Genomic DNA, 21096 nt, shown 5'->3' on the forward strand with positions numbered 1-21096 from the left:
ACCCTCTCAGTAGGCGGCTGGTGAAACGCAGGCAACTCGATCTCCTCGAGGTCGTCATCCTCGCACCCCTCTTCTGACAAATGGGGCATCCGGGAGAGTGCATCAGCATTTATGTTGACACGACCAGCTCGGTACTTTATGGTGAAATCATAGTTGGCTAGCCGGGCTACCCACCGCTGCTCCAGCGCGCCCAACTTGGCCGTGTTCAGGTGAGTCAGCGGATTGTTGTCCGTAAATGCGGTGAATTTTGCCGCCGCCAAGTAGTGGCGGAACCGCTCCGTGATAGCCCACACCAACGCCAATAGCTCGAGCTTGAAGGAGCTATAGTTCTCAGGGTTCCTTTCGCTCGGCCGGAGTTTTCGGCTGGCGTAGGCAATCACCTTCTCCTTTCCATCCTGGACCTAGGATAGGACCGCTCCTAGCCCCACGTTACTGGCGTCCGTGTGGAGGATGAATGGGCGCCCATAGTCAGGGTACGCCAGGACCTCTTCTCCGGTCAAGGCCGCCTTCAACTGGCAAAAGGACTCCTCATGCTTGTCCTCCCACAACAGTGGGGCTCCAATGGGGTCTACCACCTTTGGTCTGTCCCACGAGGAGATCTTGCATGGGGGCAGCCATCTTCGTGTACCCCTTTATGAAGCGCCGATAGTACCCCACCAGACCCAGAAACTGCCTTACTTCCCTCACTGTAGTTGGCCTCGGCCAGCTCTGGATGGCAGTGATCTTCTCAGGGTCGGGGGGCGACACCATCCGCACTCACCACATGCCCTAGATACTGCACCCTGGGTTTCAGCAGATGGCATTTTGAGGGCTTCAACTTCATCCCGAACTTGGCAAGGGACGCGAACACCTCGGCCAGGTGCTCCAGATGGGCTTCATACGTCTGGGAATAAACAATCACATCATCCAAATACAGCAGGACGGTCTCGAAGTTTAAATGTCCCAGACAGCACTCCATCAACCGTTGGAAGGTCCCGGGGGCATTGCACAGCCCAAACGGCATGCTATTGAATTCGCAGAGCCCCATCGGGGTGGTGAAGGCGGTCTTCTCCCGGTCCTCGGGGGCCACGGCCACTTGCCAGTATCCGCTGGTGAGGTCAAGGGTCGAGAAGTAGTTTGCAGTTCTCAGTGCAGCCAAAGACGCTTCAATACGAGGTAATGGATAGGCATCTTTATGGGTTATCTGGTTGATCTTCCGGTAGTCCACACACATCCGCATGGTACCATCCTTCTTCTTAACCAGTACCAATGGCCCAGGGACTACAGCTGTCCCGAATAACCCCTGCCTCTTTCATATCCCTCAACATATCCTTGGCACACTGGTAATGTGCAGGGGGAATAGGCCTGTACCTCTCTTTGATAGGGGGATGTTCACCTGTGGGAATGTGGTGTTGGACCCCTTTGATCTGCCCAAAGTCTAGGGGGTGCTTACTGAAAACCTGTTCGTACTCCTGCACCACCCGGTGTACCCCTGCCCTGTGATGTGTAGGGGTATCATCAGTGCCTACGTGTAGCTGCTGATGCCACTCTTTTGTCTCCCCCTGAGGTGGGGAAGTGCTGGTGGTAGGTGGAAGTGTGGATGGACTGGTTTCATGGATAGTGTGAGGGTCCAGGGTGAGCAGCTTGGCAATAGTGGCATACCGGGGAAGCCTGACTTCTTCCTCTCCACAGTTCAGCACTCTCACAGGCACTCTCCCCTTCTTCACATCCACCACCCCTCGGGCGGCCATCACAGTGGGCCAGTGCTCAGAAGGCATGGGCTCCATCATTGCAGGGTAGTCACGCCCCTGAGGCCCTACTGCTGCCCTACACCAGATCATCATCTCACTCCTAGGGGGCACAGTCAATGGAGCAACATCCATCACTCTCACTCCACCAATCTCCCCTCCTGTTGAGCTTACATGCTGGCGGTACATCAGGGCTCGGATCTCACGCTGCACAGCCCTCTGCCGGCTCCCTGCTGCTGTGGCGGCTAGCTGTTGTAATAGAGTTAACACATCAGCCATGCAGTGCTCCATCACATTGGTTCCCAGCACTATTTTCGGGTTATGATCACTGGGCTCATTCATGATCACAATCATACCCTGGTGTTGCAGTTCGGCTTGCCCCACTGTCATAGCCACTTGTTTATACCCCACTTGGGTCAATGGGAGTCCATTAGCGGCAATCAATGTTATACTACTGTCTGGGGGCGCCAGTTCGTCTACGGCCCAGTACCGCTGGTACAACGTGTACGGTATGGTAGTTACCTGTGATCCAGTGTCCAAGAGAGCCATCACTGGTATGCCGTCCACAGCCACGGGGATGATAGGGCGGGCCCCGATATATCGGTCCCGCCAGTCCGGGGGGCCACGATGTTCTACTCCTGAGGATTGGCCTGGGGCCCCAGGGGTTGCTCGTTTAACGGGCACTGTCGGTAGTAATGACCCGGCTTACGGCACTTGTAGCAGATTGGGGGTCTGCTCCGCAGGTTGTCGGCATTCCTCCGCTGCATCCAGGGAACGTCCTCGGGACTGTCAGCAAGCTGTATCTGCCCTGGAGGCTGAGGTCTGGTCAGAGGTTGTAGGGCAGCCAGGATTTTGGCAAGGTCTCCGTCCATGCGACGGACCTGGGCCGCCAGTTCTTCCACTGTGCTGCTCGGGGCTGCAGGTGTTGGAGAGGTAGATTTGGCTGAGGCCGCCATAACGGGAGCCGTCTCGACGGGCCACGGGGCGGGTTCCAGAACTTCGGTTGTTGGAGGCTGTAGTGCTTTAATGGCCCGCTCCTTTAACACAGCAAAGTCCACATCAGGGTGTTCCAGGGCCCACAGCCGGAGTTGTTTGCGATCCTCAGGGGACCTCATCCCCTGCGCAAATTGCTCCACTAACATCTTGTTGCTATCCGCCTCAGTAATAGGGTTCACCCGCTTCAGCGTGCGGAGGGCGGTCTGCAGACGTAGAGCATAGTCCCGAATGCTATCCCCGGCTCGTTGCCGGCACTGGTAAAACTGCATCCTCAGCTCAGCTTCAGTCCGGGTCTCAAAGGCAGTCTGTAGCTTCTCAAAGATGGTGGCTACAGAGAGCCGGTCCCCCTCGGCCCAGGTCTCCGCTTCCTGCTCCGCCGCACCGGTTAACTGGCCTAGCACTATCGCTGCACGTTGCTTATCAGTCAGGGGGTACAGCTCTAGCAACGGGTTAAGCTTTTTCCGGAAGGCCTGTAGGGCATCCGGTTTCCCGTCATACTGCGGTAGCCAGGCAGCTCCGGGCGCATAGGGCAAGGAAAACGGCATGAGCTGAGCGAGCGTGGGGGCCACGGCACCTCCCGCCGGTACGGCCGGGACCTGGGCAGGTCCATTCCCATCCGCGGGTGCCGCTGCGGCTGCGACCACCGCTCCTCCAGCGGCTCCGTCGGGCGCAGACATCTTGTTTCCGTCCCCCTTAGCTCTTTCCGGCCCCTCCTCTCTCGGGGCGGGGTTTCGGCCTTCGCGCCTCTACTGCTCGAGAAGACGCTCGAGCGGGAACTTTTCGCGCCAAAGATGGCGGCTTCTGCAATTTTTCTGCCGGATACCTCCAGCGGTAACAAGGCGCACCTCTACCAGACGGCAGAGCGGTAAGATCCTGTTTGTGACGCCAAGTTGTCGCGGGCGGGGAGGAGGGTGTCAGCACACCGCGCTCACCCTCTTCTGCTTGGGTCCGGCAGCTGCTCAGTGGTGGCTCGAGCTGTGGGCCGGATCCCAGGGTTTCTCGAGCGACACTCCTCGCCCGTGAGTGAAAGGGGATTTCTGGTTGGGTGTGGGGGATTGTTATAGTTCGTGACGCCACCCACGGTTGTGGTGATTTCACCACCGCTGCTCAATTCGGGGGTCCCGGGGATGGTGATGCGGAGCAGCCAGGTGTTGTGTTGCCCCTCCGTGGGTAGGGGTTGGTGATCCCGGGGCCCGGTGATGGTTTGTGAGGTGCGGGGCCTGGTGGGCGCAGGGACGCGGGGGCAGCGCTGTGCCTTGCGGCACTGTGGTACTCACTCAGCCTGAGACACGGACACAGTTTGTACGGTAAACCAAACGGCTGGTAGGACGGTCCCACAGACGGCTGCACCTGCACTCCCGGTAGGTGACGGTGATGTCCCTCTTCCTTGCACCTATGGTTGACTTGTGGTAGCGGTGGATTCCCTCCGGTTACCCGCTCCCCGACTACAATCTGGGCCGGAGGAGCTCTACACTTTGCCCGCAGGCGCTGGCCCTGAGAAACTGGTGCCTTGGCGGTGGCGGTGTCTCTCTGCTTCAGGTTGAGCTGTTGCCTTCAATCGGGACTTGGTTGCTGGGGGATCTACGTCCCCTTCACTGACGGATTCGTCAAATTTGGCGACTCCTAGCCTTGCCGGGGTCCGAGAGGCCCCTGCCCTGGTGCTGACTGTCCTTCGGAACACTGCTCCAGACCACCGGGCACACAGCCAACGGGGTCCTTCCAGGAACTTCCAAACGGTCCCACTCCAGACGGTCACCGCCGTCGCTGACCTTGCTGATCTGGCCCTACACAAAGCTGGACCCTTCAGGCTTTCCTTCCTTCTTGTCACCTCACTTGCTTTCCTCCTTTACCACTTTCCTACTTTCACTTGGTTGTTTACTCCTTTCTAGCCCTCAGCTAGACTTCACTCTTCCCCTGCCCGGGGCTATCTGCTGTTCACTCGTTCATGTCCCTCACTGGACTGCCTGGTACTTCCTGCCCCAAGAGCTGTGATCTCCTTGGTGGGCGGAGCCAACCGCCTGGCCCACCCCCTGGTGTGAATCATCAGCCTCTGGAGGAAGGCAACAAGGATTTGTAGTTTAGCTGTGATGTGCCTACCTGGAGTGTGGGGTGTGGTGGTGTTGTGACCTGTGTCCCCTGGCTTGCCCAGGGCGACACAGATGTTATGGACCTTTTGGCAGCTTGACGGAGAAAACCTTCCCCAGTGGTGGACCACACCCCCGAGGTTAGTGGAAGTCAGCGGCTCATGGATCTAAACATAGTTTAAATTCAAACCCTTGAATTCCAAGGAAGATAAAGCACCAGAATAGAGGAATATGGAGCGAAGATGGGAGAGAAGACTGGAGGGAACAGAAGTGTCTGATAGTGACAGAGGAGCATGGAGGAGACAGAGGTTTGGAGGGAACAGAGGAGATGAGAAAAGACACAGGAATGGAGACGGCTGAAGAGTCTGGAGGACAGAAAGGTGTGGAGAGGAAAGAGGAGTCTGAAGGATGACGTGGGTATGGAGACGACTGAGGATTCTGGAGTAAAAAAAGGTCTGAAGAAAACAAAGAAGTCTACAGGAGAAAGAGGAAGCTGGAGAAGACAGAGAAATTTGGAAGAAAAAGAAGAGTTTGGAAAGAAAGGATAAAGGAGCATTGATATGAAAGAAAAGTCTTGAGAGGACAGAGAACTAGGAAGAGGACAAATGTTTTGGAGGAGACAGAAAAGTCTGGAGTGAAAAAAGACGTCTGGAGGACACAGGGGTCTGGAGAGGACAGATGAGTCTGGAGGAAAAAGAAGAGTCTGGAGAGGACAGAGGGTTGTAGAGAGTATAGAAGACGTTTGTAGCCACTCTGGAGGGGAAAAAGGAGTCTAAAAGAGGCAGAAATGTGTGGAGAGTACAGAGGGGTCTGGATATGACAGAGGAGGCTTGGCAACCTGATTGCATTTTGTCACCGGTTATCTCCGAACTGTTATAGATATTGTGATGTGATCACTGGTGATGTGCACGAGGGGAGATGTGTCGCTGCGACTGCTGCAATCCGTGATGTGAACCCAGATGTAGTACTCCAGCACATTAGGTGCTGAGAGGGTTAATTTGTATTACCTGGGCCGGGTTTGTGGTGAATAGCTAAAAAGATGGGTGGGACGGCTGTTCACCATATCTCCACCTCGGGGTGTTGTCCCAGAGGTAAAAGCCAGGCCTCTGGACACACTCGGTGTACTCTGTAGTGATGGGCAGTCCGGCTCTTTTTAATGATCCGGTTCCTATGGCTCCGTTCACCAAAAAGAGCCGGATCTTTCAGCTCGTTCTCGGCTCCTTATTAAATATGTGTTCACCCCAGGTGAACACATATTTAAGATTATAGTAACACCGCCAAAGCCCCGCCCACATAAAAAGCAGCCAAATAGATTGCTGAGTAGGCGGAGTTTAGCCGCGGGTGGGCGGGGTTTTGACGGCGAAAAGAGCCGTTTAGAGATTTGAGTGGCTCACACCGGTGATCCGGCTCCTGTTGGTCACTGCAGGGAGCCGGATCTTTGTGTCGGATCGTTCGCAACCGACACATCACTAGTGCTCTGTAACTTCCTGTGTGGAAGGAAGTAGTGCTGTTTTTGTAAATGGATTGTGGCTGCTGATAATCAACCAGGTGAAAATCGACACGTGAGGTGTTCCTGCATCCGTCTCCTACTGCTGAGAGACTGGCTCTACCACAATATATAAAGAAAAAAGATCTTAATTGATTTAAATGTAACATAGTGAGCGCTGCATATTTACCTTCTTATAACACATCTTGGTAATTAAGAGTGTCGCAGGCGGAGGAGGTGACGCTGCGCTCTCCCACTGCTCGGGTTCGGCTGCTGCTGCTGCTCGGTGGTGGCTCGAGCGGCGTTCCTCGCCCGTGAGTGAAAAAGGGTTGATTGTTGGGATTTGGATATTGTCCGTGACGCCACCCACGGTTGTGGTGATCTTGGTGACACCACCACTGCTCTGGACGGGTATCCCGGGAGCGGTGACAGGGAGCAGCTTGGTTGTTAGTTCTCCCCTCCGTGGGTAGGGGGTTGGTTGTCCCGGGGCCCGGTGATGGAGTACGTAGGGATGGATGGCAGGCGGGTTGCGGAGCCTGGCGAGGTGCAGGGTCGCAGGGGCAGCGCTGTGCCACACGGCAAGGGGGTACTCACTCAGCCAGTAATCAGGACACAGTTCTTGGTAAAACACTCAGCTGGATGGACGGGTCCCCCAGACGGCTGCGGTTGTTGTCTCCCTGTAGGTGGTGATGACTGTCTCTCCCTGCACCTAAGCTTCTGGTTGGTAGCGATGGGTTCTCACCGGTAACCCGCTCCCCAACTTGGATATGGGCCGGAGGAGCCCCTTTTTGCCCGCAGGCGCTGGCCCTGGGAAACTGTTGCCCTTGGCGGTTGCGGTGTCTCCCCTTCACGGGTGGACGGTTGCCTTCTATCAGGACTTGGTTGTTTGGAAACCCAGGAGGTCCCCTTCACTAACGGATTTGGCAAATTCACGGCGACTCCTAGCCTTGCCGGGAACCGAAAGGCCCCTGCCAATGGTGCTGGCTTCTCCTTGTGTACCGGTCCGGTACCGCTGGGCCACCGCCCATCCACGGTCCTTACGGCAACTCCGATAGGCCACTCCTGCAGACGGTCACCACCGTCTGCCAACCTTGCTGTTCAGTCCAGGCCACACATACCCGGACTGACTTCAGGCTGCTCAACTGCCACTTCCTTCTGCTCACTTTCACTCCTCAACTCTATCTCTGCCTGTGTTTTCCCTCCTCCAGGACTGTGAACTCCTTGGTGGGTGGAGACCAACCGCCTGGCTCCACCCCCTGGTGTGGACATCAGCCCCTGGGAGGGCAACAAGGATTTTGTGTTTTGACTTCGATGTGCCTACAGGGAGTGTGGGGTGTGGTGGTGGTGTTACCTGTGGCCCCTGGCTTGTCCAGGGCGCCACAAGAGTATGTAGCTGTGGCGCCCCTGAGGCTTCAGGCGCCACAGGGTACTGCACCTCCTTTAGGGTGTAGTACTTATTCTGGGTCCAGGAAAGGTTAGTACCAGTTTCAACCAACATACACATGCAGTCACAGTTGGTTGCCCTCCCCAATGGGGACTGGACAAGAATCAGATCACAGTAGGGGGTCACTACAGTGGTAGGTTTACAGGACGCCACCGCACCAGGGGCTTCCCGATCTACTAGAACCGGGGACTCAAGGTCAGGGAGAAGCAACCACCAGGGGGAGTCAGGAGCACACAGTGTAAAGAGCAGGATGGCCTAGTGAGAGTAGTGAACCGGCCGGTGGCAGAGGCTGGGGGCAACAGCTCGGAACACACAACACAACTACAACAAGGAGAGAACAGACACAGAGCAGAGCGGAAGTGCCGCAAGCAGCTCTGTGGGCTAAGGCATTTAACACAGTCGCTGGGGAGAAGCAGGCGGCTGCTTCCACAGGATCGGCGCTGTCGGGGTACAGAACCCTAGGGCAGATGTACTTCACGTTGTCTACCAACTCTGAAAGGGTTGCGGGAAAGACTAGGAAAGCCACTGGACCTGTCTCACCGAGTCTGCAGCCAAATAGCATATAGGATCCGGGGCTGAGGACTTTGGACAGCCCCACAACGGGACCACGCTATCAGCATACAGGACGAGACACTTTACTGACATTGGGATGCCCAAGTGCTTCAAGCCACGGGGGTCCGATATTTTGCGCTTCAAAGTAGGAAGGGCCCATAGGCTGACACACACCGGACTTGACCTTTCTTGGATCCGGGATCTGCTGGAGCCCATCATGCTAGAGAACGGTACCCTGGGGCAGCACCTGAACTACTTGTGAGTAAAAGACCTGGAACCACAGCCCCTGTCTCTGCCTCTCCTTTACCGGCGCTGTTGCTTAGCACTGTGGCGCCAACGGGAACTACCACCAGCCCAATTTGACCACCGTCATCCTCCCCTGGGTAATCCCGCTCCACCTGTGGGGAGCGACACCATCCCGGCTGTGACCATTACCATCAGCCCCGGAGAGCAGCACCTGCAGCTGTGGCCCATCCCTGGCCACAGACCACAGGTAGCGTCACAATCTAAAAAGACTTTCGTCACTGTCACTACCACCCCCATCCTCTGTCCATCCTCCCATACACCGCCTTCCCTCCCTTCTGTACCTCTTGGGGGTCACGAAACCGGGCAAGGCCGGCCCATGACGACGCAATGGATCTGCACCCCCGGCCCGGCGACGTGTAGGGTGAAAATCCCTCGACCTCAGGGTGTTACATAGCCGCTCGTTCTCACCTTGGATTATTGTTGCCGTCGTCGGACAAGGAGTCTCCAACAAGGATTTCTGTACCAAGCAACCGTTCTGCACAGCAGTCCTGCCTGTTCGTGATGATTATGTGGCTGATTCTGTAAGACTTCAGCAAGTCCACCCTCCACCAGGGAGACCAGTCATTGTTTGTGTGAGAACAGGATCCGTGATGATAATTTGTGTTCAGGTTTCCATCTATTGCATTTATTGCCATTGCCATATAGCCATAATTCCCATCTTTATAAATCGAAGACTGAGTAGCCCGACCACGAAGTGCGAGGTTCTCATCTACCAAGAGAAGGGGAAACTTGTAAGATTGAATGGGATGAACCAGTAATCTGCACACCAACATCGTACTGAAAAAAATGTGGAGTGGTTTGGGTGGCTATATGCCGCCAATGGTGACAGGCTACAAGACTGCTAGTCCCCACTAGGATGCAGGGCCTTACCCCCTTAGGTACCCAGAACCCCAGTGCCGGTACCAACAAAAACCCAGGTAATCCCAGTTTTCCCCAATAATCCCCCATACAATGGTACTTAGCTAGGGTGGGACCATGGATGGCCGCCTAGAGGTGGAGCCACTCCAGTCCACTAGTTGACCAGGTGGGAGGGTCAGACTGTGGAGAGTAGTCAGAACGTGTGTGACTGTAGAGGTGTGAAGGTGGAAGTGAAGTGACACCCTGACTCGGGTTAACGGTGACCTGGTACCCAGGAGAGGTAGTTGCCGGTGGAGTACTCTCGGAACTACGCACCAACGTGGTACAGGACCCTAGGACAGGAGAGAGCTTCAAACCGACCTGTTAACACCTGCACAGCAAAGGGGACCATCAAGGACCTTCCTGACCCTAAAGAATCCAAAGACTCGGTAGCAAAGAGAGAGCCTGGGACAGGACCAGAGACTCCAATCCCACAGGGTTTACACTACCATTAGGCGGACAGGGGTAGGCAAACCACAGACCAGGGACCCCCAGTATTCTATACCACGGGGACCCACTTACCAGAGACAGGTGCAGGAGAAGAAGGTACCAGAGAACCAGACTGGCACTGGGACGAAGGGGACCTGGAGGCAAAACCAGCCGGCCTCAGGCAACCAGTTAACACCCGAAAAGTTAGTAAACCAGTTGCACTGAATACCTGTCTGGACTCCTTCTTCCGGCGCCCACAGCACCATACACCCACTGGGGTAATACCCTACTTGTGGAGATACTACCATACTAGCTGCCAATACCATCAGCCCCAGTAGAGACATTCTGCAGCAGCGGCTCTCTACATATAGCCGCAACACCGCAAGTGGCGTAACAAATAACTTTATTCACAAATCCCCTGTAAATATCTCCATTACAAAAAGGGCCCAGGGCACGGAACCGGGTAACGGCCACCATCGTGACATCCCCAATAGAGTCTCTGCCTGGAACCGAGTACCCCGTATCCCTGGGTGCTACACAAGGGCACACATCCAGCTAAAATGCAAATGTGCCCGCCGTTTAAAGAAATTAATATTTACTGCTCCCCTTGCTCATAATCCCACCCACTAGTCAGCACTGAAGCTTTTCTGATTGGTGGGTGGGATTATGGACATGGGGAGTAGTGAATATTCTCTTTCTTTAATAGCAGCACATGTGATTTCCCAGCTGTCGGCTTTCTGCAGTTGCTGGGCAAACACGTGTGCTGCTACTAAAGTGAATCAATATTCACTGCTCCCCACGCCCATAATCCTGGGCATGGGGAGCAACAAACATTGCAGCAGCTGCTGATGTCAGTGTAAGTTAGAACATATGGCAGTGCGCTGCGCCACTTACGTGCTGAAGTCAGTTGCCAGTATATGAGGAGGACACCACTCACTGGGGTAGTGGAGGAAAGGGGAGTAGAATTGTTTATTTACTGTGGCATGATGGGGATCATATGTACCAGGATGAGGACATATACCAGGATGGGGACATATACCAGGGTGAGGCCATGATGTAGACATATTCCAGGATGGGACAGAGTTTTTGAAGTGTTTTTTTCCATGGGCATTTTTAAGCAGAATTTGTTTCAAACACCAAGGAAAAAAAATTCCTTGTGAACATTCCCTGAGGGATCTTTCACACATGGATTTTTCATGGATTTTTCAGCTTCAAATTAATCTTCAGATTTTTTTCCAAATTTCCGTGTTTTGCAGGATGAGTTTGTTGCAGATTTACAATGAAAGCTGCAGAAAGTGCATAATATAATGCGGTGTTTCCACCTACAAATTAGTACAGAAGATCCAGGGCTTATCTGCCCCATGTGAACATCACCCTACAGGGAAATAAGAGGTTTTTCTTCCACTTTAAGACTACAATACACTTATAATAATCCCTGGAGGCGTCTCTGGCTGGATATTCTCATTACTGTTGGAAATATTATTTGAAACTTGTCACTTACATTTATGTCCGTACTTGGAGTTTTCCAATTTTTGGTCTTCAATCTTTGAAGGAACTTCCTCCTGATTCACACTATCTGCAGCTGAAGAGAAAAAGCAAAGTAAGAGCCGCGTCCATAGAGGAGCAACATGTGCCCATTCCCAGACAGTGGAGGAGACGGGGTCAGCGGGGTGAGGATTCATGTGAGGTGAAAATGGGAAAAAAAACACGAATTGTACAATTGCTTTTCTGGGTTTCGTTTTTATGGCTTTCATTGTGAGGTTCAAACAACTGATGGGCAAAAGGGTAACAATGTTCTGATCTTTCAGGCTCCATACCTCACAATCCTCTACAGCAGTGTTTCTTAACTCCAGTCCTCAAGACCCACCAACAGATCATGTTTTCAGGTTTTCCTCAATCAGGTTTTCAGGCTTTCATTAATGTTGCACAGGTGATGGAATTATTCCCTGTCTAATATTGAGGAAAACCTGAAAACATGATCTGTTGATGGGTCTCGAGGACTGGAGTTGAGAAACACTGCTCTACAGCTTTGAGCGTGAGACGACCTTCATTTTATAGGCAATCATCTTGGCTTCTCATACAGAAATTTTAAGTGACACTTTTTAGCAATACAGCCTGAGAAAACACTGCCGGCAGCCCGTGAAGGCGCTCAACACAGTGAAATCCTTGGTGCATTGCCCCCTGGGAAGTATGCAAATCAAAAAAGGTCCGTGGAGCCTCTGTTAGGAGTCTCGACACGGAAAATAGCCAGATATCCCTCCACAGACAGATATCATCCACAGACAGCTGTTTCGGGGTACCTGGCCTTGGTATTTCCCTTGTCATATCTTTAAACTCGTCAAGAGTTGGATATTGACTAAAAGGGCCACTTAATATGGTGGTTATGGTGGTCGACTAAAAAGAGCCACTCCTTGGCTAGGTCCTTCCCGGAGGGATATCTGGCTATTTTCCGTTTCGAGACTCCTAACAGAGGCTCCACGGACCTTTTTTGACTTGACACTTTTTAGCATATGATTAGTTCTGCAGATTCTTGTCATGTCTTTTTCCTGGTAATTGAAAATTTGCAACCTGTTCTCACATTTCTTACTAGCTCAGTGTGTTATTCAATGAATAAGATATGGTATAAATGCCTTTAAGTGCACCCCTGAGAAAAGGATCGCTGAAACGCATGTCGGGGATTTTTAACCACACAGAAGGTATAATTCCCTTTATAGGTTAGCAAGTTTTAGCACTTTATACTTTTTGATATTAAAGGCATTTATACCATATCTTATTCCTATATACCATATCACTTTGATATTTAATTCTGCACTGTGCACTTTGTTATATATGATAAATATATATACAGTGGTACCTTGCTTAACGAGAACAATCCGTTCTGGGACTGTGCTTGTTAATCAAGTTAATCAACTAACTTGGTAAGCTAGTTCAGCAAAGCAAGCTTTCCCATAGGAAATCATTGCAATGCTGACGATCCGTTCCACAACTTGTTAAATGTCCCCTCCTGGTCCCCTATTCTGTCATTCCACACATGCACAAACGCACACAAACATGTAAAAAACACACAAAAACACACACAAACACACAAGCACACATATTATATGCTCACATTACCTTCTGTTGCATCGCCGGTCTCCTGGGACTTGCTGTTCTGCGGTGCGGGCCGTGTATCGGGTTACCATAACAACGAGGGCGGAACTTCCTGCCAGAGCGCTGACGTCAAAGGCAGAGCCGCTTGCCTCTGATTGGCCAGCGCGCTGCCTTTGACAAGCGGTGACAGGAACCAGGAAGTTCCTGCTTCGTTGCTATGGATGCAGATGCCTGGAGTGGAGCGGAGCAGAGCGGCGTGGCGCACTACAGGACCCAGCAGGCCGGCGATGAAACGGAAGGTACAGATATTATATGCTCACCTTACCTTCCATTCCACCACCGGCCTCATGGTACTTGTAGTTCGCCGCGATGTACCCGGGAACTCCAAGAACCATGAGTCCGGCGGTGGAACGGAAGGTAAGGTGAGCATAATACAGTACCGTATGTGTGTGCGTGCGTGTATGTTTGTGTGTACATGTGTGTTTGTGTGGACAGTGCAAGTGCGGGTTAGAGCGCGGTGGATGGACGGAACCGGAAGTGTGTGCGGTGAGGATTTCGCTCACACAGCAAAGCTTTCTCGTAAAGCGGGTTACAAATTTACAGAAAGCTTTACTTGTTAAGCGAAATTCTCGTTAAGTGGGTTTCTCGTTAAGCGAGGTACCACTGTGTATATATATATATATATATATATACAGTGCCTACAAGTAGTATTCAACCCCCTGCAGATTTAGCAGGTTACACATTCGGAATAACTTGGCATTGTGGCATTTGGACTGTAGATCAGCCTGGAAGTGTGAAATGCAGCAAAAAAGAATGTTATTTCTTTTTTTTTTTTTTTTTTTTTTTTAAAATTGTGAAAAGCTTATTCAGAGGTCATTTATTATTCAACCCCTCAAACCACCAGAATTCTGTTTGGTTCCCCTAAAGTATTAAGAAGTATTTCAGGCACAAAGAACAATGAGCTTCACATGTTTGGATTAATTATCTCTTTTTCCAGCCTTTTCTGACTAATTAAGACCCTCCCCAAACTTGTGAACAGCACTCAAACTTGGTCAACATGGGAAAGACAAAGCAGCATTCCAAGGCCATCAGAGACAAGATCGTGGAGGGTCACAAGGCTGGCAAGGGGTACAAAACCCTTTCCCAGGAGTTGGGCCTACCTGTCTCCACTGTTGGGAGCATCATCCGGAAGTGGAAGGCTTATGGCACTACTGTTAGCCTTTCACGGCCTGGACAGCCTTTGAAAGTTTCCACCCGTGCCGAGGCCAGGCTTGTCCGAAGAGTCAAGGCTAACCCAAGGACAACAAGGAAGGAGCTCCGGGAAGATCTCATGGCAGTGGGGACATTGGTTTCAGTCAATACCATAAGTAACGTACTCCACCGCAATGGTCTCTGTTCCAGACGAGCCCGTAAGGTACCTTTTACTTTCAAAGCGTCATGTCAAGGCTCGTCTACAGTTTGCTCATGATCACTTGGAGGACTCTGAGACAGACTGGTTCAAGGTTCTCTGGTCTGATGAGACCAAGATCGAGATCTTTGGTGCCAACCACACACGTGACGTTTGGAGACTGGATGGCACTGCATACAACCCCAAGAATACCATCCCTACAGTCAAGCATGGTGGTGGCGGCATAATGCTGTGGGGCTGTTTCTCAGCCAAGGGGCCTGGCCATCTGGTCCGCATCCATGGGAAGATGGATAGCACGGCCTACCTGGAGATTTTGGCCAAGAACCTCCGCTCCTCCATCAAGGATCTTCAGATGGGTCGTCATTTCATCTTCCAACAAGACAACGACCCAAAGCACACAGCCAAGAAAACCAAGGCCTGGTTCAAGAGGGAAAAAATCAAGGTGTTGCAGTGGCCTAGTCAGTCTCCTGACCTTAACCCAATTGAAAACTTGCGGATGGAGCTCAAGATTAAAGTCCACATGAGACACCCAAAGAACCTAGATAACTTGGAGAAGATCTGCATGGAGGAGTGGGCCAAGATAACTCCAGAGACCTGTGCCGGCCTGATCAGGTGTTATAAAAGACGATTATTAGCTGTAATTGCAAACAAGGGTTATTCCACAAAATATTACACCTAGGGGTTGAATAATAATTGACCCACACTTTTATGTTGAAAATTTATTAAAATTTAACTGAGCAACATAACTTGTTGGTTTGTAAGATTTATGCATCTGTTAATAAATCCTGCTCTTGTTTGAAGTTTGCAGGCTCTAACTTATTTGCATCTTATCAAACCTGCTAAATCTGCAGGGGGTTGAATACTACTTGTAGGCACTGTATATATATTAGTGGTAATTGCATTAAGCACTTTATTTTCTGGTAAACCGCTGCTATAATTTATGGGACTTTTTCCTGCCTAGTATTTCTATGAATTTGTAATAAATATTTATTTTAATGACTGAATAAAAATATTAATTTTAAGATCAATTTCATCATCATTTCCTTTATTTATTGTATCCCTGTATACATTAAATGGAAGTAAACTCGGGACTACAGAACAGGAGAAGGACTTGGGTATTCTGATTACAAATAAGCTGAGCAGCAGCATCAATGTCAGGCAGCAGCTGCAAAAGCAAACAAGATTCTAGGGTGTATAAAAAGAGAGATTAGATCCCGTGATCCCAACGTATTGTTACCCCTCTATAAATCACTTGTAAGGTCACATCTGGAATATGGGATCCAGTTTTGGGCTCCACATTTTAAAAAGGACATTCAGAAGTTAGAGTCCGTTCAAAGGCGGCAACTAGATTATTACAAGGAATGGAAGGCCTCCCATATGATGAGTAATGGAGGCCGCCCGTATGATGAGTAATGGAGGCCGCCCGTATGATGAGTAATGGAGGCCTCCCGTATGATGAGTAATGGAGGCCGCCCGTATGATGAGTAATGGAGGCCGCCCGTATGATGAGTAATGGAGGCCGCCCGTATGATGAGTAATGGAGGCCGCCCGTATGATGAGTAATGGAGGCCGCCCGTATGATGAGAGGTGGAAAATTTAGATATGTTTAGCTTAGAAAAAAGACGTCTCAGAGGAGATCTCATTTATATGTATAAATACATGTGTGGTCAATATAAAGGACTGGCACATGACTTATTTCTTCCAAAGGCAATACTAAGGACCAGAGGACACTCACTGCGAGTGGAAGAAAAGCGATTCCGGCAGCTAAATAGGAAAGGGTTCTTTACAGTTAGAGCAGTCAGACTGTGGAATACACTACCACAAGAGGTAGTAATGGCAGATACTATAACAGCTTTTAAAAAAGGTCCAGATGATTTCCTCAGTACACAAAACATTGTTGGATATAAATGACTTAGTGACCAAATGTAGAACTGGTGGAGGAAGGGTGAACTAGATGGACCTACCGTAGGTCTTTTTTCAACCTAAGTAACGATGTAACTATGTATAAAAGGTCACTAGTTCAAATCAAGGAGCCGCCATGAAGAAGAATTCCCAAAAATAGAGAAACCGCATCATCCAGCTCATCGATAGCGGTCTCTCGGCCAAGAAAAATGCCAAACTGCATCATGTGAGGCCATAACAGTTAGAAATATATGAAATGTAGTCCAACCAACCATTCAAAAGCCGAGAGGTGACGTCCACGAAAAATATCGGAGTCAATAAGTCGGCTTCTCACATGGTCTATCAGTTCTGGTGACACCCGGCAGTGGAGGTGGCTCTTCGGCTTCATAATAGTGACATCAGAGCCGATCGTGCAAGCGCCGAACGACACACGTTACACAAGTCTGGAATGGTGGCCCGAAAAAAGAGGAAGAAGCCTCAACTGCAATATCCTCATAAGAAGCGTGGACTAGAGGTTGCAAAAAAATAGACAGTAGAAGATTAGAAACCGTGATTTAGAGCGATGAGACAGAACTCAATAGATGAAGAAGAAACAAGGGAAAAGGGGCCGAACGGATCGAGAAATTGAAGGAACTGTCAAGTTCGGTGGAGGAAGCCTGAAGATATGGGGGTGTTTACAGCCAAAGGGGTTGGACACTTGACCAGGATTCATGGTGGGCTCAATGCTGAGCTACGGTGGGGAAAATAAGTATTTGATCCTCTGTCGATTTTGCAAGTTTTCCCACTTAGAAAGAATGGTGCGGGCTGTAATTTTTAGCGTAGGTAGCTTCAATTGTGACAGACAGAATCCCCCCAAAAATCCAGGAAATCACATTGTATGATTTTTAAATAAAAAATGTGTACTTTATTGCATGAAATAAGTATTTGAGAGCAAGAATTCTGGCTCTCATGGATCTGATATTTTTTCTTTAAGAAGCCCTTCTATTCTGCACTCATTACCTGTATTACTTGCACCTGTTTGAAGTTGTTACCTGTATAAAGGACACCTGTCCACACAATCAATCACACTTCAATTTCTCCATAATGGCCAAGACCAAAGAGGGCAAAATTGTAGACCTGCACAAGGCTGGGATGGAATACAGGGCAATAGGCAAGCAGCTTGGTGAGAAGGCAACAACACTTGGCCCCATTGTTTGAAAATGGAAGAAACATTTCAAAGTCCTGCAGTGGCCTAGCCAGTCTCCAGACCTAAACCCAATAGAAAATCTTTGGAGGGAGCTGAAACTCAATGTTGCAAGCTGACAGCCAGAAATCTGAAAGATCTAGGGAAGATCTGTATGGAGGAGTAATGTCAAAGATCTGGGGAAGATCTGTATGGAGGAGTTATGTCAAAGATCTGGGGAAGATCTATGTGGAGGCGTGACCTGAAAGATCGGGAGAAGATCTGTATGGAGGAGTGACCTGAATGATCGGGAGAAGATCTGTATGGAGGAGTGACCTGAAAGATCTGGAGAAGATCTGTATGGAGGAGTGACCTGAAAGATCTGGAGAAGATCTGTATGGAGGAGTGACCTGAAAGATCTGAAGAAGATCTGTATGGAGGAGTGACCTGAAAGATCTGGAGAAGATCTGTATGGAGGAGTGACCTGAAAGATCTGGAGAAGATCTGTATGGAGGAGTCACCAAAATCCCTGCTTCAGTATGTGCAAACCTGGTCAAGAACAGCAGGAAGCATCCGACCTCTGTAACTGTAAAAAATAGGTTTCTACCAAATATTGAGTTCTGTTTTTCTATTGTATCAAATATTTATTTCATGCAATAAAATGCAAATTAATTATTTAAAAATCATACAATGAGATTGACTGGATTTTTTTGCGGGGGATTTTTTCTGTCACAGTTGAAGTTACTTATAATAAAAATTACAGCCCTCTCCATGCTTTACAGGGGAAAACTTGCAAAATCGGCAGAGTATCAAATAATTATTTTCCCCACCATATATTTGAGATGAGTTATTCCATACACTCAAGTACTATGGGTATGAAAATGATGACATACTGTTCCAGCAAAACAATGACCTGAAGCATACGCCGAGATTGGAGAATAAATGGTTCAATAATATGATGTAGAGATGCTGGATTGTCCCCAGACCTCAACCCAATCGAACACTTGTGAATAAATTTGAAGAAAAAGCTGTATATATGCCCAAGTGAGCCGAACAGTATACACCAACACTGGGAACGTTAGTGTAACACCCCGGGGTCGAGGTTTTTTTTCACCTGACACGTCGCCGGGCCGAGGGTGCAGATCCTCTGCGCCGTCACGGGCTGGCCTGGCCTGGCCCGGTTTTGTGACCCCGAGACATACAGAAGGCGGTGGATGGGAGGCAGGACGGAGGATGGGACGCAACCTGTGGTACGTGGCCAGGGATGGGTCGCTGCTGCGGGTGCTGCTCTCCGGGGCTGATGGGGAAGGTCACAGCCAGGATGGTGTTGTTCCCCACAGGCGGAGGGTGATGGAGATCGGACGGGGTGGTGGTAGTCCCCATTGGCGTCGCAGCGCTGGGCGACGGTGCTGGTAAAGGAGAGGCAGAGACAGGGGCTGCGGTTCCAGGTCTTTTACTCACAAGTAGTTCAGGCGCGGCCCCAGAGTACCGTTCTCCACCACGATGGGCTCCAGGTGTACCCGTATAGTCGGCGGTCACCGCCAGTGCCGTGAAAGTCTTTTAGTGAAGTGTCCCTCTGTTGCTATCCGGAACCCGGGCCGAGCTTCCTGCTCCAAGGCACGGGCACACGAGGAAAGAGGAAACACTAACGCCTGTTGTCAGTGCTAGGTTTTATCCCAAGCTGTGCCCGGGAAAGGTCTGCTGTAAGTACGATGGTTGCGCCTACTTCTACCCCATGTGGTGCCCATCCCCAGTGATTGTCCTAGCGACTAGGGAAGTCCCATGCTTCGTGATTGCTAACCTCCCTGTCTGCCCTAGTCCAATCCCCTGTGGGAAAGCACCTTATTGTTGTTTGTGTGTGTTTTGTGAAGGCAGCGGCAGTTAACCCCCTCCTAACCCGAGATAGATAGTACCCCTGAAAAGTGCTGTAATACCCTGTGGCGCCTGAATCCCAGGGGCGCCATATTAGGAAGAGACCTGGGATCAGATTTTGGATGAGACATGCTGGAATCTGATGGAGAGCCCAGAAGGATTCAGGCAGCGCTGAAAGCCAAAGGAGATTTACAAAATTTTTAGGCACAAAACAGTAACAATGCAGTGACATTACAAGTATCTGCATAACTAATCATATGTTAAATATCTGAAAATATAAAATTTATGTATGAAATAGCAAAGATGATGGTCTATAAAATGAAGGTTGTCTCACGCTCAGAGCTGTAGTGGATGGAGAGATATGGAGCCTGAAAGTCAAAAGTTTATAACATTGTTACCCTTTTGCTTTTCAGTATATATCTTTTTGGGTTTTGGTAGCTTGTGAGGACTGGACTTGGGAAGCATTGTTCCAGCTCTTGCTTTCTTTCAAATATACCACCCTTTCACACCACATATCCACTACATCCATATCAGTTGGATCTGATATCTAAAGAGCTGCCGCCCAATCTACACCCCACCTACTGTCTCCTCCCCATAATCCTATAGAATGGAAGTCCGCAAGGGTAGGGCGCTCTTCCCTCTGTACTAGTCTGTCCACTGTAACTTGTATATGCATTTTGTATGTAACCACTTTCTCATGTACAGCACCATGGAATTAATGGTGCTCTATAAATAAATAATAATAATAATAATAATAATATCAGTTCCTTTCTAACCCCTCTTTCATTTACAGCTCTCTGCTCTTCTCGCATTCTTAAAACACTGAAATCCATCCACTCCCACTATACAACACAGGAGATGCCTTCACAAAACTGAACCATCTGCTAAAGCTCGCTATTCTCCTTCTCATAGTCGCAGGAGATATCTCCCCTATCCCCAGCCCATCATGTACCATTCCTTTCTACCACAACCCTGCTAATCTCATTAATATTCAGTGCAGGCTTTTCCAGTCTTTTCCCTCTGGAACTCCTGATTAGTGTGTAACAGACTCCGCTACATTCACAAATTCTTCCTTTCTAATTCTCATAACTTTCTGGCTCTCACTGAAACCTGGATCCAGCTGTTGGACACCTCCTCTGCTGATGGTTTTCCATGGGATGAGCTACACTTTTCTCATACCCCTAGAACTGAGAACAGACAAGGGATCGATATTGTCTCTCATCACTATGTGCTTTTCTTGTTATCACCCCAGTACCCTGATACCCTTATAACCTAATTTATGTTCCCCTCTTTTCAAGACCACATAGTCAGCTGATTCCACCCTTTCTCCCTGAGAGGTACAGATATGTGCTGCTCTCCGGGCCAATCTTGCCATATCCTGGATGGCTTTGCAATCTGGCTTCCACATTATATATTCCCCCTACCCACCTTCTCCTCAGTGCTGCACTGCCTTACATCTGTTAATCTCTGTCTACCACCCTACCATCTTCTCTGCAGTGTTGTACCACCATACATCTGCTCCTCATCTGTGTCTACCACCCTACCAATTCTCTCCACACTGCTATACGGCCATATGTCTCCTCATCTATGTCTACCAGCCTACCCATCCTCCCAACAGTGCAGCATTGTTCTACATCTCCTCCATATTTCTGTCTACCACCCTACCCGTGCTCTCCACAGTGCTGCACCACCCTACATCTCCTCCTCATCTGTGTCTACCACCCTACCCGTCCTCTCAACA

The 21096-nt window shown here is 50.0% G+C and overlaps 2 protein-coding genes across 2 annotated transcripts in view; one reads left to right on the forward strand and one right to left on the reverse strand.

The window, feature by feature from the left end:
* LOC142297073 (fucolectin-like) overlaps positions 1-21096 on the forward strand; it is a 186284-nt gene that overhangs the window by 69645 nt on the left and 95543 nt on the right. The gene's annotated exons all lie outside the window — the stretch shown is intronic.
* LOC142297076 (fucolectin-like) overlaps positions 1-21096 on the reverse strand; it is a 28490-nt gene that overhangs the window by 4997 nt on the left and 2397 nt on the right. Inside the window, exons 3-4 of the mRNA XM_075341324.1 lie at positions 11423-11503; positions 9004-9304 (exon numbers count right to left, since the gene is read on the reverse strand). Coding sequence (XP_075197439.1) covers positions 9004-9304; positions 11423-11503 — 382 coding nt within the window. The remainder of the gene's footprint in view (positions 1-9003; positions 9305-11422; positions 11504-21096) is intronic.

Source organism: Anomaloglossus baeobatrachus, chromosome 3, assembly GCF_048569485.1.
Source record: "Anomaloglossus baeobatrachus isolate aAnoBae1 chromosome 3, aAnoBae1.hap1, whole genome shotgun sequence".
NCBI lineage: Eukaryota > Metazoa > Chordata > Amphibia > Anura > Aromobatidae > Anomaloglossus > Anomaloglossus baeobatrachus.